We start from the raw sequence: 17,650 nt of genomic DNA on the forward strand, positions 1-17,650 counted from the left end.
ACGTATATTTGTACAGATTGTACAGACAATGTGGTACACATTAGATATGACTAGGTGATAGATGAGTATCTTTTGCCAACCGACAGCACTCCTGGTGGTCAAATACTGGGGGACGTGTGGAGCACTCACAGTAACTGCAGATCATGAGATCGCCAGTTCGAATTCCCCGTGTCCTGTACTGTGGCTTTGGATTAAAGCGTCTGTGAAATTAATACAACAATGACCTTCTTGCCACAGGACTAAACCAAACGGTATTATATCACCGGCTATACTGACACACATCCAAAACAGACAGGCTACACAATTAATTATTTATCAGCTGTTTTCCTTGTTTGGCAAATCTTTATATGTAAAAATATATAACAAATTAAACGCAGCACCTTGATATATAGGCTTTATATAGGCTATATATATTAGTATGTATTGATCACATAATTTAATGAACTACATAGACCTAGGCCTATATGATAAGCATAAAGTTAGGATTCTGCATTACTTATTAGTACGCACACGATTTGGCATTATGTATATTAAACTATGGGGGTAAATGTCATTTTTTCTATTTAATATGGAGTCGAATGTCCCAGCTTTCAAGAATTGTGCCCGGCTTCCATAGGTCTGAACCAACTGCAGGAGGCTCGCTGCGTGAGTCACGGCTCCTACACGCAGCGCGAGCGGCTGGAGGGATGTGACCCCGGAACAGAACGGCTTCTTACAACAACACACCATTCAAATAAAACACACAAGAAAGAAAAACTGGACCAGGAGGGGTAAGCTTTACCGTCTTTTTTCTGAAGATAAAAAATCGTTCTTCGAGTTTAAGGTTACGTTTGAGGGAGATATTGGAAATGATTCGCTGTATACTTGGATTCGGGGATAGCGGTACCTGGATGGGATTGCACCCGCAGGAACTTCATTCAAGGCTTTTGTCTCGAGCTTGCTAGCTATAACACTTTGCCAAATAAACGATAGAAAAGACTCCATTAAAACAGCAAATGCTAAGTTTTATATAGTGAGTTTCGAATATTCGATAATTTCCAATAGTGTCACTCGGTTTTGCACGACTGGGATATAGCGGAGATACACGAGCTCGTCGGTTTAGCAACCGATTAGCTATCCTGGGAGACAGGAAACGGCGTGAATGATTGCTAGCTGGCTAACTAGCTAGCTGGTTACAATGTAACACTTTGTATGCTGCAACAGTAGCAAAATTGTTACAATCACATCACCCGCCCCTGGGTCTAAACTGTACATACGATGTCATAAAAGCGCAGTTAAATAGTCATCATGGAAGAAAAAACTCAGGAGTTCTCAGTGATTTCTACTCCCATGTTTCCTAGCTTATTGTTTGCACAGTGATGGTGAACGTTTCCCCCATTTCTGCATCCAGTTGCTGGCTAATTCTACAATCGCATTAAATGTAGGCTACCTGTATGATAGACTTTTATGATGCCGTGTAGAATAAACGTGTTTTTTATTTTATGAATTCGCCTTGTATAAAACGTAAGAATTCGTAATAATAACCTGACTAAAACCATCAGACAAGATTTTGTGATACTAGTCAGTATCGATACTGTGTCAGGCCATTTAGGCAGCTAAATCATACAGTATATTAGTAGCCTTTGTCCCAATTGGTGACCCTTCTTTTCCACGTAACGGCCAACTTTCACTGGTCCAAAGTTTTGAGTTTTCCCCAATGTGTATGCTATTTCAGGCTATGTTCAACCCCCTCACCCCCCTTTTCCTCAAACCTAAATGACTTGAGTGTTCAGTTTTATAATCATCGCATCGACTTCGGCGTTCACTGTGCTATTTTAGCGTTCCCCCCGCATGTGCTTGCATTGTGCGCTGTGGGACTAGCCGCGCTGTATAGGGTCTTATTTCGCGACCAACCGCCAGATAGCTGACAGCACATTCAGCTGTGAAGGCTGGCACTTTTCCCGCAGTCGGGGCCTTGACGAGCGGGGCAGAGATTGGGTGTGAGGGTCTGGCTGGAGCCGGACTGGCCACAGGCTGTAGAGCCTCCTAGTAACTTGCGGACTTATGGGTTGAGGAGGGTTATGAACCATATGCCAAGTCTGCCTGACTCTGCACATTCCCCTGAGTGGCTGGGGGTTTGGAACCAGACTTGTGGCCAATACCTCCCCCTCTCTCTCCATAAACCCTTTGCCTGGGGCAGGTGCTATCTCTGCCCCCCCCCCCCCCCCCCCTGGCCCTAAGGAAACCTCCTTGGCAGTGAATATGAAGAGAGGGCAGGCTTATCTCTCAACCTCCTGCCCTAGCTGTTTTTAATACATACAGATCCTTCCTGGCCATCAAACAGGGATTACACTTCAGGCCCTCAGGTGTGGCTGCGTCTCCTCCTGTCTGATGAGTCCAGTCACACCGACGTAGGTGCCAATACGCGGAACGTTCTCTGTCGCAATGACTCGCACCTACCCAAACGACTTCATGGGAATTGTCTTGTGGACGGTGTGGTGCATTCAGACTTCAGCTCCCTTCATGGTTGCTCCTTACTGCGCACAGACACACACAGACACACACACACACAGACACAGACACAGTCTCATTATACTTTGTCATGTTCCTCACCCTGTCAGTAGACAAGATGACTGTCTGAGGAGGATAATTAGCTTGGTATGTTGAGTAGTGTGTGTGTAGCCTGTGATGTGTCTGTACCAACAATGGTGAGGACTGAGGTGTAGAAAATACACAACACACGGCAGCCCCCTACGCACACGCACACACGCACAAGTCTTTGTCTCGTTCAGTATTGTCTGTTTCCCTCCTTTGGGACCAGCTTACTGCAGCATCTACTGTTTGAATGTTCCTGCATGGTGTTTGGGACTGTGTAGACCTGTGTGGGGGCTAGGAGGTGTTAGATAGAGGGATGTGTGGGGGCTAGGAGGTGTTAGATAGAGGGATGTGTGGGGGCTAGGAGGTGTTAGATAGAGGGATGTGTGGGGGCTATAGGAGGTGTTAGATAGAGGGATGTGTGGGGGCTGGGAGGTGTTAGATAGAGGGATGTGTGGGGGCTATGAGGTGTTAGATAGAGGGATGTGTGGGGGCTAGGAGGTGTTAGATAGAGGGATGTGTGAGGGCTAGGAGGGGTTAGTTAGAGGGATGTGTGGGGGCTAGGAGGGGTTAGATAGAGGGATGTGTGGGGGCTATGAGGGGTTAGATAGAGGGATGTGTGAGGGCTAGGAGGGGTTAGTTAGAGGGATGTGTGGGGGCTAGGAGGGGTTAGATAGAGGGATGTGTGGGGGCTGTGTGGGGGCTAGGAGGTGTTAGATAGAGGGATATGTGGGGGCTAGGAGGGGCTTTTTAGTGCTGTATAGGACCATATAAGGTAACGTAAGACCGTGTGAAACCTGTGACAAGTCAAGTCTCAGACTAGAGACAAGTTCAGTTGAGATATTTTTGTTTTGTTATTAACTCCTCAATATTTAGTTGTTAAGACACTGCAAACCAGGGAAACTCTGGCCCTGTCTCGCCACGTTGACACAGAAGGGCTCTGTCACTGTTGACGCTGCGTTAGTCAGACTGGCATGACGAGGCTAGTTCAAGCCGTAGACAGCTTGGTCTGGTGCTGTGGTCACAGGGGGATACCCAGGCAGGACCCCAGCCACAGGCACACAGTCTCCAGAGAGAATTCTTTGAGTTCATGCCTGACGTGATGGCAACAAGGCCTGACCTACTTATCAATCATATTTCCACCATCCAGTTCATTGCCATTGTCTCCAAAATACAGCCTGCATTGTTGGTGCCACTGTAAATGTGAGGAGGTAGGCTGGGACACTAGCTGACAGCCAGGGGCGACTGTAGCGCCAGGCCCAGCTGGATGGGGGAGAGAGAGGCTGGAGAGAGAGAGGCTGGAGAGAGAGGCTGGAGAGAGAGGGGCTGGAGAGAGGGAGGCTGGAGAGAGGGAGGCTGGAGAGAGAGGGGCTGGAGAGAGGGAGGCTGGAGAGAGGGGCTGGAGAGAGAGGGGCTGGAGAGAGGGAGGTTGGAGAGAGAGGGGCTGGAGAGAGGGAGGCTGGAGAGAGAGGGGCTGGAGAGAGGGAGGCTGGAGAGAGAGGGGCTGAACACTTTAGCGTCAACTTCAACATGGATTATAAGTAAACAGCGTCACTATGTAGTTACATAGCTGTTGCCATGGAACCACTACAATGTTACCAGAGGTACTGCTGGATAGTTATGTAATGAATGAACATTTAGGGTAGAATTCGGTGTCCACTGTTGAGTATGGATCATGAAAGCATGAGTGAGGGAGGGGCTTAATCCCGGAAGGACACGGATCAGATACTCACAGACCATAATGTACATGGAGTTACATGACTGTTTCCATGGAACCACAGGTACTGCTGAATAATCACAGTGATCTGTTGAGCCAAGAGAGACCTCTTCATGGATGTAAGACAGAGAGTTCTCGATTTTTCTGACGAAAGGTCAAACTGGTTAGAAAGCTCTTCTTCACAGACAAGCCTGGCTGCTGTTTAACAGACACACGTTCTGGTCAAGGTGGGCTGCCAGTAAGACTATCTGGTTCCATCCCTCGCTGTTTAACAGACACACGTTCTGGTCAAGGTGGGCTGCCAGTAAGACTATCTGGTTCCATCCCTCGCTGTTTAACAGACACACGTTCTGGTCAAGGTGGGCTGCCAGTAAGACTATCTGGTTCCATCCCTCGCTGTTTAACAGACACACGTTCTGGTCAAGGTGGGCTGCCAGTAAGACTATCTGGTTCCATCCCTCGCTGTTTAACAGACACACGTTCTGGTCAAGGTGGGCTGCCAGTAAGACTATCTGGTTCCATCCCTCGCTGTTTAACAGACACACGTTCTGGTCAAGGTGGGCTGCCAGTAAGACTATCTGGTTCCATCCCTCGCTGTTTAACAGACACACGTTCTGGTCAAGGTGGGCTGCCAGTAAGACTATCTGGTTCCATCCCTCGCTGTTTAACAGACACACATTCTGGTCAAGGTGGGCTGCCAGTAAGACTATCTGGTTCCATCCCTCGCTGTTTAACAGACACACGTTCTGGTCAAGGTGGGCTGCCAGTAAGACTATCTGGTTCCATCCCTCCAGGCTGCAGGCCCTACCAGAGCTGTCTCAGAGGAAGGGGCTTGTGTACACGCTGGGGGTCTCTGCTAATGAGTTTAGCCTTATACCCCTTCGTCCCAGCTGGTGCTCCACTCTCTGTGTGTGTGTGTGTGTTAGCGTGTGTCCTCTTTCTGTGTGTGTGTGAGGTCGTGTGACAGGGGGACATGTGGGGCTATCCGTGTGTCATCAGGGGTGGGTGAGTCGTGGTGGCCTGTGTCCTTTGTGACCTCATCAGGCGCGAGGGCCAATCAGAGGGCAGGCTGTAATCCCTGGCAGTGAGGGTTTATTGCATTCCGTGTCCCAGGGTGCAGTGTAAGAGGAGCAGGCCCCGTTCAGACTGAGTTAGGGGAGCAAGGGCTTGGTTTCACACACACACACACACACACACACACACACACACACACGCTCTCCCTCTTCATTTCTTTCTATGTCTCTCTCTCTCACAGTCTTGGTTTATCTCATACAAACACTGTCTGTCTAACTCTTTGTCAAGGTCTTCGTTTCTCAAACACACACACACACACTCTCTCTGTCTCTGTCTCGATGTCTCTCCTTTGCTGCCCTTCCTCTCTCTGTGTCTTCTCTCTCTCTCTACCCCCTGTCTCTCTTCTTCCACTCCTTCCCCTCTTCCCTCTCTCTCCTGTGTGGGTATCAGACTGGTGAATGCAGAACCCTGTATGAACCTGTGTGTTGGCAGGTTGTAGGTCCAGCTCTCCTCAGTGTCTTACACAGATGCCACATCTCTTGTGCCAACGTGTCACCTAGCAGGACATGAAAGCAAGTCGTTCTCCTAACATGCAGACTTGAGTGCCCAGAGTCTTGGGTTTTTGTGAGAAAGAAATTGCACATAATCTGTTCTCAGTACACAAAGTGTTGAGAGTGTTCGTTTCAAACTGGTCTGAGACAACCCCCCCCCACACACACCCGACTATCCTTTAAATATTCAGTCATCCAGCAGTGTTCAGCCCTGCCCACGACGTGGTGGTGTGTTGTTGTCGTATCTCTGATATGAAGCAGAGCTCTGAGTTTTAAGAGGCTCAGACAGCCCTGAGGCATGTGCCCTGTGAGCCGCGACATTGGGGGGGGGTGGGGGGGGGGGGGGGCGCCCCTCACCCTGACCACTTCACACCCACACCTCTCGATCTCTCTCTCGATCTCTCTCTCGATCTCTCTGTCTCTCTCTCTGTCTCTCTCTACAATAGATATAAATACATTTCTATTGTGACAATGAATAGATAGTTTATGATGTATTCAGAGACAGACATGAGCCAGGGTATCACTTCCCCTCCTCAGCTCACGTCTACAGCCGGCTGAGTTTCGGCTGCAGTTTGCTTCTGGAACGTTCTTCGCGTTGATCTGGATGTTTTGAAGAGAGCAGAGCAGCTCCTGTAGCGCATCTGGATTCATTATGCACAGTCTTACCTTTTCACTCAACCCTAAATAGCCCAGAATCCATCTTGCAGTCCTCGCTACCAGGGGCAGGGCAGATAAAACCGAAGATACCGAACCATCTTCCTGTTTTTACATTTTCTTTCAAGTGGCTCACAAACATGACAAGCAATTAGCTCTCCAAGTCTCTCTCTGTCCTCTCTCTCTCTCTCTCTCGTCTGTCTCTCTCTCTGTCTCTCTCGTCTGTCTCTCTCTGTCTCTCTGTCTCTCTCTCTCTCTCGTCTGTCTCTCTCTATGTCTCTCTCTCTCTCGTCTGTCTCTCTCGTCTGTCTGTCTCTCTGTCTCTCTCGTCTCTCTCTCTGTCTCTCTCTCTGTCTCTTTCTCTTCTTTCTCTCTCTGTCGTCTACTACGTCCTCCTCCAATCTTCTCCCTCCTGCGGAGCCCATCTCTTTGGGATTCTGAACAGTGCTTTAGTTCTTATGTGAGTTATTATTGTCGAGACGGAGTAAGATGAAAGAATATGCAGCGGCAGACAAAAACTAGATCATCACAGCAGTCCATCGAAAGGATGTCTAAAAACGTCCCATTGAGCAGCTTCAGAAGGCGGCTGGGGTGAGTGGACTGGAGAGGTCTGCTCTGTGTCTCTTGGGACCTGGATCCCCGCCTCCTGCTCTCTTACCAGGTTTGAGGAACAGCTTCAGCCAGCAGAACGCCATCTCTGAATGGTCATTAAATATTGACTGCTGTCTGTCATACGATCCCTTCTATACCCCAGAGAAGATGAGCATGGGCTGGTTCCCCTAAAGCCTGTCTGGCTGTCCTCTTCCTCCTCCATCTCCATATCTCTCCATGCAGACAAACAGATATCTGCCTTCCTGCCTCCCTCTCTGCCTGCCTTTCTCCTCTCCCTCCCTCCCCTCCCTGTATGTCTCTCCCTGTATGTCTCTCCCTGTGTGTCTCTCTCCCTGTGTCTCTGCCTTCCTTGAGTCTTTTTGTCTGAGGGAGAGGGGGGAGGTTGGGGGGTGACATGATCAAACGTGTCACTGCTGGGGCTCTGAGGCCCCCCCCCCCCCCCCCCCCCCCCGTTTTCCCAAAGGTGCAGCGAGCGACCGAGCCTCTGCCTCTTTCATGTCCCTCTGTCGCTTTGAGGCCCTCTCTCCCTCCCCCCCCCCCTCCCCCCTCCCTCTCTCCCCCACCCACAGTCTGATTCCCCTCTGCCTGCCTGGCACACAGGACTGAATAACCCAATATGTTCTCATCCTATCTCTTTCTCTCTTTCGTTCTTTATATACAGTGCCCTCCAAAAGTATTGGAACAGTGAGGCCAATTCCTTTATTTTTGCTGTAGACTGAAAACATTTGGGCTTGACATCAAACGATGAATGTGAAACCAGAGATCAACGTTTCAGCTTTTATTTCCAGGTATTTACATCAGGATCTGATGCACAAATTAGAAAATATCACCTTTTTGTTCGAACCCACCCATTTGTCACGTGAGCAAAAGTATTGGAACATATGACTGACGGGTGTGTTTTGTTGCCCAGGTGTGTCCTATTACATACATTATTCAATCAATAAATACCACTGAATGTCTACACTCAGGTTCAGATTGGGTAAGATAGGTTTTGTCTATGCAGACTGTATTCAGAGGTGAAAACAACATGAAAACCGGAGCGCTGTCTTTGGGTGAAAAACAAGCAATTGTGAGTCTTAGAGAAGATGGAAAATCAATCAGAGCCATTGCAGAAACATTGGCCATAGCCAGTACAACCATTTGGAATGTCCTGAAGAAGAAGAAAACTACTGGTGTACTAAGTAACAGACGTCGAACAGGTAGACCAAGGAAAACATCAGCAGTTGATGACAGAAACATTGTGAGAGCTGTAAAGAAAGACCCTAAAACAACTGTTAGTGAGATCAGCAACAACCTCCAGATGGCAGGAGTGAAGGTATCACTATCCACTGTTCGCAGAAGACTTCATGAACAAAAGTACAAGGGCTACACCAGAAGATGCAAACCACTCATTAGCAAGAAGAATAGGAAGGCCAGGCTGGAATTTGCCAAAAAGTACAGAGATGAACCTCAAAAATTCTGGGACAAAGTTTTATGGACTGATGAGACAAAGATTAACTTTTACCAAAGTGATGGAAAGGCTAAAGTTTGGAGAAAGAAAGGAACTGCTCATGATCCCAAACACACAAGCTCATCTGTGAAACACGGTGGAGGTAATGTCATGGCTTGGGCTTGCATGGCTTCTTCTAGGACGGGCTCATTAATCTTCATTGAGGATGTAACACATGATGGCAGCAGCAAAATGAACTCGGAAGTCTACAGAAACATTTTGTCTGCCAATTTAAGGAAAGATGCAACCAAACTGATTGGCAGAGCCTTCATCATGCAGCAAGATAACGACCCAAAACACACTGCCAAAACAACAAAGGAGTTCATCAGGGGCAAGAAATGGAAGGTATTAGACTGGCCAAGTCAATCTCCAGACTTAAACCCTATAGAGCATGCATTTTACCTGCTTAAGAGGAGACTGAAGGGAGGAACCCCACAAAACAAACAACAACTGAAAGAGGCTGCAGTGAAAGCCTGGGAAAGCATAAAAAAGGAAGAATGCAAAAGTTTGGTGACGTCAATGGGTCACAGACTTGCTGCAGTTATTGAAAGCAAAGGATTTGCAACTAAATATTAAGTCTTATTCACTTAAATATGTTTTAAGTATATCTGTTCCAATACTTTTGCTCACATGACAAATGGGTGGATTCAAACAAAATGTGATATTTTCTTAGTTGTGCATCAGATCCTGATGTAAATACCTGGAAATAAAAGCTGAAACGTTGATCTCTGGTCTCACGTTCATTATTTGATGTCAAGCCCAAATGTTTTCAGTCTACAGCAAAAATAAAGGAATTCGCCTCACTGTTCCAATACTTTTGGAGGGCACTGTATATGACTCTCTCTCCTCACTTTTTCTTTCCCTCCCTCTCTTTCTTTCTTCAAATAAAGAGCTTGACCCTTACTTTCTTTATCTATGACTAATAGACGGTCCCCTGCTGTGCATCTGTCAGGATGCACCTGAGAGGTGGTAGCTTGCACTGGAGTTAAGATACTCTTATCATCGTCCACTGTGACTAGGAGCTGAGATGTGGATACTTTGCTCTGTGGTTTGTAAATACAGACCTATCCATGACTCTGGTCACCGGAATGCTGTTAGATCTACGCACTGCTGATCCTTGATCTGCTGCTTGACCTTTGACATGAACTATTTGTATGTCACTCTGGATATAATGTGGCGTACTAGCCAGCAACATGGCCCTGTCTGCTCCTAGGTGGATATCTGAACGGAGGTTATTTATTTGCTCACAGTGGCACCCCAAAACCAGCCAAGGGTGCCCCTGATCCTCCCCCACCCCAAACACACACACACACACGTCCCCCCAGGGGGGTTAGTAAGGGGGTGGGGCTCACAGCCACCAGCTACTCAATTAAATATAACCCCACATCAAACAGCCTGTCAACATGCATTAGTGGCCCTTTGTACACATAAGAGCCCAAGGAGATTGCCAGGACTATCCGTCAGCGTGCCCTTCCAGTAGTCTCTCCATGGCAGACTGTGGAAGGGTGGGGGGGGGGAGGCTTTGGAGACTGGGGATGAAAGGAGAAGATGCTTCTCAAGGTCTTACTGTTAAATAGCATCTGGATATTCTGCTTTGTATCATACCCTTTTGTTTCTATGGGTAGGGATCTTATGTGTTTTTTCAGTGCGTTGTGAGAAATCCATGAAATAGGACAACAGAAGGAGCTCTGATCTATACACTGTAGTGCACAAAGCCGTTCATTTATTTTCTGAAATTCGAATGAAGTGAATGAAGCTCTCCTTTTCATCTGTTTTTCAAGCCTTGAAATCAGCCTAACTCTGTGTGTGTGTGTGTGTGTGTGTGTGTGTGCAGAGCCACAGGAGCAGGGGGGATGAACCGCGAGGAGGCCCCGGGGAAGTCTCCTGAAGAGATGTACATCCAGCAGAAGGTTCGAGTGCTGCTCATGCTCAAGAAGATGGGCTCCAATGTAGGTCCACTCGCCATGCTATTGGACGATTCCTTCCTTTATCCAATCACAGAGGAGCGTTTCTTTTGTTTGTTTCCTTGTTTGGTGATTGTTGTGTTCTTTGTCTTCCAGCTGACGCCGAGTGAAGAGGCGTTTCTACGGAATTACGCAGGCGTGGTCCACAGTCAGATGAGTCAACTACCACAGCACAACATAGACCAGGGTACGCTCTCTGTCTCTCTCTCTGTCTCTCTCTCTCTGTGTCTCTCTACCCCAGCACAACATAGACCAGGGTACGCTCTCTCTGTCTCTCTTTCTCTCTCTCTCTGTCTGTTTTTATTCCTGTGGTCTGAATGTCTTCCTATCTGCCTGTCTGTATCAATGTCTGTCTGTCAGTGCCTGTCTGTTTAGTTGAAATCATGACTGAGATAGAGACAAGAGTCCAGTCTACTAACAGCCACCACCCCTTGCCAAGTACATGAGACTTGGACCTGCCACGCCCAGGTCTTAAGATAGACTTCACATGTAGTGAGCGAATGAGAGTTTAAGTGCCATTTCTGTGACAGAACACAAGCAATGACTTTGCAACAGTGTTGCTATACCACCGGAAGACACCAGAGGGCACTGTGATTCCTCCTTGCGCCTCCGTTAGTAACACGTCTCCACCACTAGAGGGCGCCAGCAAGTTAACAACCAGGGCAGGTGCCTGGATGGGCACACAACGAAGGAGTAAGAGCCTTGCTTTCTGTTCAGGCTTTATCAGTGTCCTCACAGACACAGTCCCCAACCGGCTCCTGTGTGTGCTGCTTTGATAGCCCCTGCTGTCCCGTGTAGGTGACCCCCCTACCTGGGCTCATCTGTTGCGTCGGGGATTAGTTTGTTTATGTTGCGGAAGGCATGTTGTAGTTTCGTGTTGTGCGATGGATATGCGAAAGCGTGTGTGTAGATATATATATATCGCATCCAAATTAAATCGTCTTATTTCCAGATTCAAGTTCGCAGTGAAACAACTTCTCATTGTCTCACGCTGAGACACAGTGGTTGTCGCATCCGAACGCGGAGAATGTTTTCCACAGGGAGGGGAGGAGAACAGAGTACAGAGTACAGATTAGGATTCAACATGAGCAGTTGTGCTTTTTTCCTTTTGAAAAAAGAAAATGGCTTTGTGGAGATTGTAGAAGGTAGAGCTCTGATAGGAGCAATATCTTGTTATTCCTCCTCCTTTGTCTCTCCTCCGCCTCTCTCTCCTCTGCCTCTCTCTCTTCCTCCTGTCTCCTTCTCTATCCTCTTTCCTCCTCCTCTATCCTCTTTCCTCCTCCTCTCTCTAACCTTTTCTTCCTTCTCTCTCGTCCTCCTCTCTCTATTCTCTCTCCTCCTCCTCTATCCTCTCTCGTCCTCCTCTCTCTATCTTCTCTACTCCTCCCCTCTCTATCCTCCTCTCTCGTCCTCCTCCTCCTCTCTCTATCCTCTCTCCTCCTCCCCTCTCTCTCCTCCTCTCTCTTTCCTCTCTCCTCCTCTCTATCCTCTCTCCTCCTCCTCTCTCTATCCTCTCTCCTCCTCCTCTCTCTATCCTCTCTCCTCCTCCTCTCTCTCTCCTCCTCCCCTCTCTATCCTCTCTCGTCCTCCTCTTCCCTGCCCTTGGATATCAGACTAGGAGAGGTGAGTGGCGCTCACTGGGTAGAGAGCCTCATCAATGATGTAAGGAGGGGTATGACTCGTCACAGGGGCATATGATACATTATACATCACTGAACCGTCATATTTGGAGTCGTATGGCAGCGCCTCGGCTAATCTGCTGCATGAGTTACGGCTTGTTTGTGTTGTTTGATGCTGGGGGACAGGACTGCCACGCAGAGTGATGATAATGGGGGTTATAATGACTTTAAAGTATTACCCCACCCAGCATTACCCACCCATTAACCACAGAAGGGAGGCAGCGTTGAGATGGCCTTCGGTGGTTGGCTCAATCAAAGCACCAATCCTTTAAAGGAGGATAAAGTCCAAAGTTAGATTTTGTTCAAACTGATAACAGGTCGAAGTAAGATGAAGATTGGCACCCAACACGTCACCTGTGGAGGGATTGTAGTTTGATTTGAGACACCCTCCACCAGAGAGCCAGGAGTGTAAACCCTGGAGTGGTTGGATGGGATGGATGACATTTCTCTGTTGGGTTCAGACCCAGTAGGTACTGCAGTCAACTTTCATCCTAATGACTGAACCTAATGATGAGATCTGGGATAAGGATTCCTCCGGTCCCATAAGCTTGGCTCGTCCTCAGACAGACAGACAGACAGCCCTCAGACAGACAGACAGACAGCCCTCAGACAGACAGACAGACAGCCCTCAGACAGACAGACAGACAGCCTTCAGACAGACAGACAGACAGCCCTCAGACAGACAGACAGACAGACAGCCCTCAGACAGACAGACCAGCCCTCAGACAGACAGACAGCCCTCAGACAGACCAGCCCTCAGACAGACAGACAGACAGCCCTCAGACAGACAGACAGACAGACAGCCCTCAGACAGACAGACCAGCCCTCAGACAGACACAGACCAGCCCTCAGACAGACAGACAGACAGCCCAGCCCTCAGACAGACACAGCCCAGCCCTCAGACAGACACAGCCCACAGACAGGCAGCCCAGCCCACAGACAGGCAGCCCTCAGACAGACAGACAGCCCTCAGACAGACAGACAGACAGCCCTCAGACAGACAGACAGCCCTCAGACAGACAGACAGACCAGCCCTCAGACAGACAGACAGACAGACAGATAGACAGACAAACCAGCCCTCAGACAGACAGACAGACAGACCAGCCCTCAGACGGACAGACAGACCAGCCCTCAGACGGACAGACAGACCAGCCCTCAGACAGACAGACAGACAGACAGCCTTCAGACAGACAGACAGACAGCCCTCAGACAGACAGACAGACAGACAGCCCTCAGACAGACAGACCAGCCCTCAGACAGACAGACAGCCCTCAGACAGACCAGCCCTCAGACAGACCAGCCCTCAGACAGACCAGCCCTCAGACAGACACAGACCAGCCCTCAGACAGACAGACAGACAGCCCAGCCCTCAGACAGACACAGCCCAGCCCTCAGACAGACACAGCCCACAGACAGGCAGCCCAGCCCACAGACAGGCAGCCCTCAGACAGACAGACAGCCCTCAGACAGACAGACAGACAGCCCTCAGACAGACAGACAGCCCTCAGACAGACAGACAGCCCTCAGACAGACAGACAGACCAGCCCTCAGACAGACAGACAGACAGATAGACAGACAAACCAGCCCTCAGACAGACAGACAGACAGACCAGCCCTCAGACGGACAGACAGACCAGCCCTCAGACAGACAGACAGACAGCCCTCAGACAGACAGACAGACAGACAGCCTTCAGACAGACAGACAGCCCTCAGACAGACAGACAGACAGACAGCCCTCAGACAGACAGACCAGCCCTCAGACAGACAGACAGCCCTCAGACAGACCAGCCCTCAGACAGACAGACAGACAGCCCTCAGACAGACAGACAGACAGACAGCCCTCAGACAGACAGACCAGCCCTCAGACAGACAGACAGCCCTCAGACAGACCAGCCCTCAGACAGACACAGACCAGCCCTCAGACAGACAGACAGACAGCCCAGCCCTCAGACAGACACAGCCCAGCCCTCAGACAGACACAGCCCACAGACAGGCAGCCCAGCCCACAGACAGGCAGCCCTCAGACAGACAGACAGCCCTCAGACAGACAGACAGACAGCCCTCAGACAGACAGACAGCCCTCAGACAGACAGACAGACAGACCAGCCCTCAGACAGACAGACAGACAGACAGATAGACAGACAAACCAGCCCTCAGACAGACAGACAGACAGACAGACCAGCCCTCAGACGGACAGACAGACCAGCCCTCAGACAGACAGACAGACAGCCCTCAGACAGACAGACAGACAGCCCTCAGACAGACAGACAGACAGACAGCCCTCAGACAGACAGACCAGCCCTCAGACAGACAGACAGCCCTCAGACAGACCAGCCCTCAGACAGACACAGACCAGCCCTCAGACAGACAGACAGACAGCCCAGCCCTCAGACAGACACAGCCCAGCCCTCAGACAGACACAGCCCACAGACAGGCAGCCCAGCCCACAGACAGGCAGCCCTCAGACAGACAGACAGCCCTCAGACAGACAGACAGACAGCCCTCAGACAGACAGACAGCCCTCAGACAGACAGACAGACCAGCCCTCAGACAGACAGACAGACAGACAGACAGATAGACAGACAAACCAGCCCTCAGACAGACAGACAGACAGACCAGCCCTCAGACGGACAGACAGACCAGCCCTCAGACAGACAGACAGACAGCCCTCAGACAGACAGACAGACAGACAGCCTTCAGACAGACAGACAGCCCTCAGACAGACAGACAGACAGCCCTCAGACAGACAGACCAGCCCTCAGACAGACAGACAGCCCTCAGACAGACCAGCCCTCAGACAGACAGACAGACAGCCCTCAGACAGACAGACAGACAGACAGCCCTCAGACAGACAGACCAGCCCTCAGACAGACAGACAGCCCTCAGACAGACCAGCCCTCAGACAGACACAGACCAGCCCTCAGACAGACAGACAGACAGCCCAGCCCTCAGACAGACACAGCCCAGCCCTCAGACAGACACAGCCCACAGACAGGCAGCCCAGCCCACAGACAGGCAGCCCTCAGACAGACAGACAGCCCTCAGACAGACAGACAGCCCTCAGACAGACAGACAGACCAGCCCTCAGACAGACAGACAGACAGACAGATAGACAGACAAACCAGCCCTCAGACAGACAGACAGACCAGCCCTCAGACGGACAGACAGACCAGCCCTCAGACAGACAGACAGACAGACAGACCAGCCCTCAGACAGACAGCCCAGCCCTCAGACAGACAGACAGCCCAGCCCTCAGACAGACAGACAGACAGACAGCCCTCAGACAGACAGACAGACCAGCCCTCAGACAGACAGACAGCCCTCAGACAGACCAGCCCTCAGACAGACAGGCAGACAGCCCTCAGACAGACAGACAGACAGCCCTCAGACAGACAGACCAGCCCTCAGACAGACACAGACCAGCCCTCAGACAGACAGACAGACAGTCCAGCCCTCAGACCGACACAGCCCAGCCCTCAGACAGACACAGCCCACAGACAGGCAGCCCAGCCCACAGACAGGCAGCCCTCAGACAGACAGACAGCCCTCAGACAGACAGACAGACAGCCCTCAGACAGACAGACAGCCCTCAGACAGACAGACAGACCAGCCCTCAGACAGACAGACAGACAGACAGATAGACAGACAAACCAGCCCTCAGACAGACAGACAGACAGACCAGCCCTCAGACGGACAGACAGACCAGCCCTCAGACAGACAGACAGACAGCCCTCAGACAGACAGACAGACAGACAGCCTTCAGACAGACAGACAGACAGCCCTCAGACAGACAGACAGACAGACAGACAGCCCTCAGACAGACAGACCAGCCCTCAGACAGACAGACAGCCCTCAGACAGACCAGCCCTCAGACAGACACAGACCAGCCCTCAGACAGACAGACAGACAGCCCAGCCCTCAGACAGACACAGCCCAGCCCTCAGACAGACACAGCCCACAGACAGGCAGCCCAGCCCACAGACAGGCAGCCCTCAGACAGACAGACAGCCCTCAGACAGACAGACAGACAGCCCTCAGACAGACAGACAGCCCTCAGACAGACAGACAGACCAGCCCTCAGACAGACAGACAGACAGATAGACAGACAAACCAGCCCTCAGACAGACAGACAGACAGACCAGCCCTCAGACGGACAGACAGACCAGCCCTCAGACAGACAGACAGACAGCCCTCAGACAGACAGACAGACAGACAGACAGCCTTCAGACAGACAGACAGACAGCCCTCAGACAGACAGACAGACAGACAGACAGCCCTCAGACAGACAGACCAGCCCTCAGACAGACAGACAGCCCTCAGACAGACCAGCCCTCAGACAGACAGACAGACAGCCCTCAGACAGACAGACAGACAGACAGCCCTCAGACAGACAGACCAGCCCTCAGACAGACAGACAGCCCTCAGACAGACCAGCCCTCAGACAGACAGACAGACAGCCCAGCCCTCAGACAGACACAGCCCAGCCCTCAGACAGACACAGACCACAGACAGGCAGCCCAGCCCACAGACAGGCAGCCCTCAGACAGACAGACAGACAGACAGCCCTCAGACAGACAGACAGCCCTCAGACAGACAGACAGACCAGCCCTCAGACAGACAGACAGATAGACCAGCCCTCAGACGGACAGACAGACCAGCCCTCAGACAGACAGACAGACAGACTGACCAGCCCTCAGACAGACAGCCCAGCCCTCAGACGGACAGACAGCCCAGCCCTCAGACAGACAGACAGACAGACAGACAGACAGACAGCCCTCAGACAGACAGACAGACCAGCCCTCAGACAGACAGACAGCCCTCAGACAGACAGCCCAGCCCTCAGACAGAGACAGAGGGGGTGATGGTGTGAAAGTGAGCAAGAGAGGGAGAGAGGGGGTGGTGGGGCAGGGAGGGGGAGAGAGAGATGAGAGGGGGGAGGGACGGGGAGAGAGAGATGAGAGAGAGAGAGAGAGACTGAGGCGGGAGAGAGAGGGAGGAGGGAGGGGGAGAGAAAGAGACAGGAGGGGGAGACTCTGAGGCTAAGCGTGGGTGGGCAGGGGAGGTTTCCATCCATCATTTCTGGGGTTTTTCTGTTGGTGTTTGCTTTGCAAGCTTTATTCATTGGCTCTCCCTCTCTCTTTCTCCTAGCTGTCTCATTGGTGGATCACTTCCAGTTTTCCCATTGGAGTCTTTTGACTAGTTGTCTATATAGGCTCTCTCCTTGTCGTTCATTGGTCAATTCCTTAGTTCCACTTCCCAGAGGCCCAGTAGAAGCCTCATCATTGGTGGATCTCGAGAGCAGCCTTTCTGATAGGGAGCGAGAGGTTGACAACCCAGAACTATCGTTCGATAGGTCCTTTGATACAGGAAGGAAATGTGATAAAATGAAATTCTAGC

At 50.7% G+C, this 17,650-nt stretch overlaps 1 protein-coding gene across 1 annotated transcript in view; it reads left to right on the forward strand.

Moving 5' to 3' along the window:
• The first annotated feature begins 145 nt into the window (after positions 1 to 145).
• The window catches only part of ctnnbip1 (catenin, beta interacting protein 1), a 24,777-nt gene continuing 7,272 nt past the window's right edge, over positions 146 to 17,650 (forward strand). The window contains exons 1-4 of the mRNA XM_047040002.1: positions 146 to 251; positions 617 to 770; positions 10,446 to 10,560; positions 10,672 to 10,762. Coding sequence (XP_046895958.1) covers positions 10,465 to 10,560; positions 10,672 to 10,762 — 187 coding nt within the window. The 5' untranslated portion in view covers positions 146 to 251; positions 617 to 770; positions 10,446 to 10,464. The remainder of the gene's footprint in view (positions 252 to 616; positions 771 to 10,445; positions 10,561 to 10,671; positions 10,763 to 17,650) is intronic.

The sequence above is a fragment of the Hypomesus transpacificus genome, chromosome 18 (genome assembly GCF_021917145.1).
Source record: "Hypomesus transpacificus isolate Combined female chromosome 18, fHypTra1, whole genome shotgun sequence".
Classification (NCBI taxonomy): domain Eukaryota; kingdom Metazoa; phylum Chordata; class Actinopteri; order Osmeriformes; family Osmeridae; genus Hypomesus; species Hypomesus transpacificus.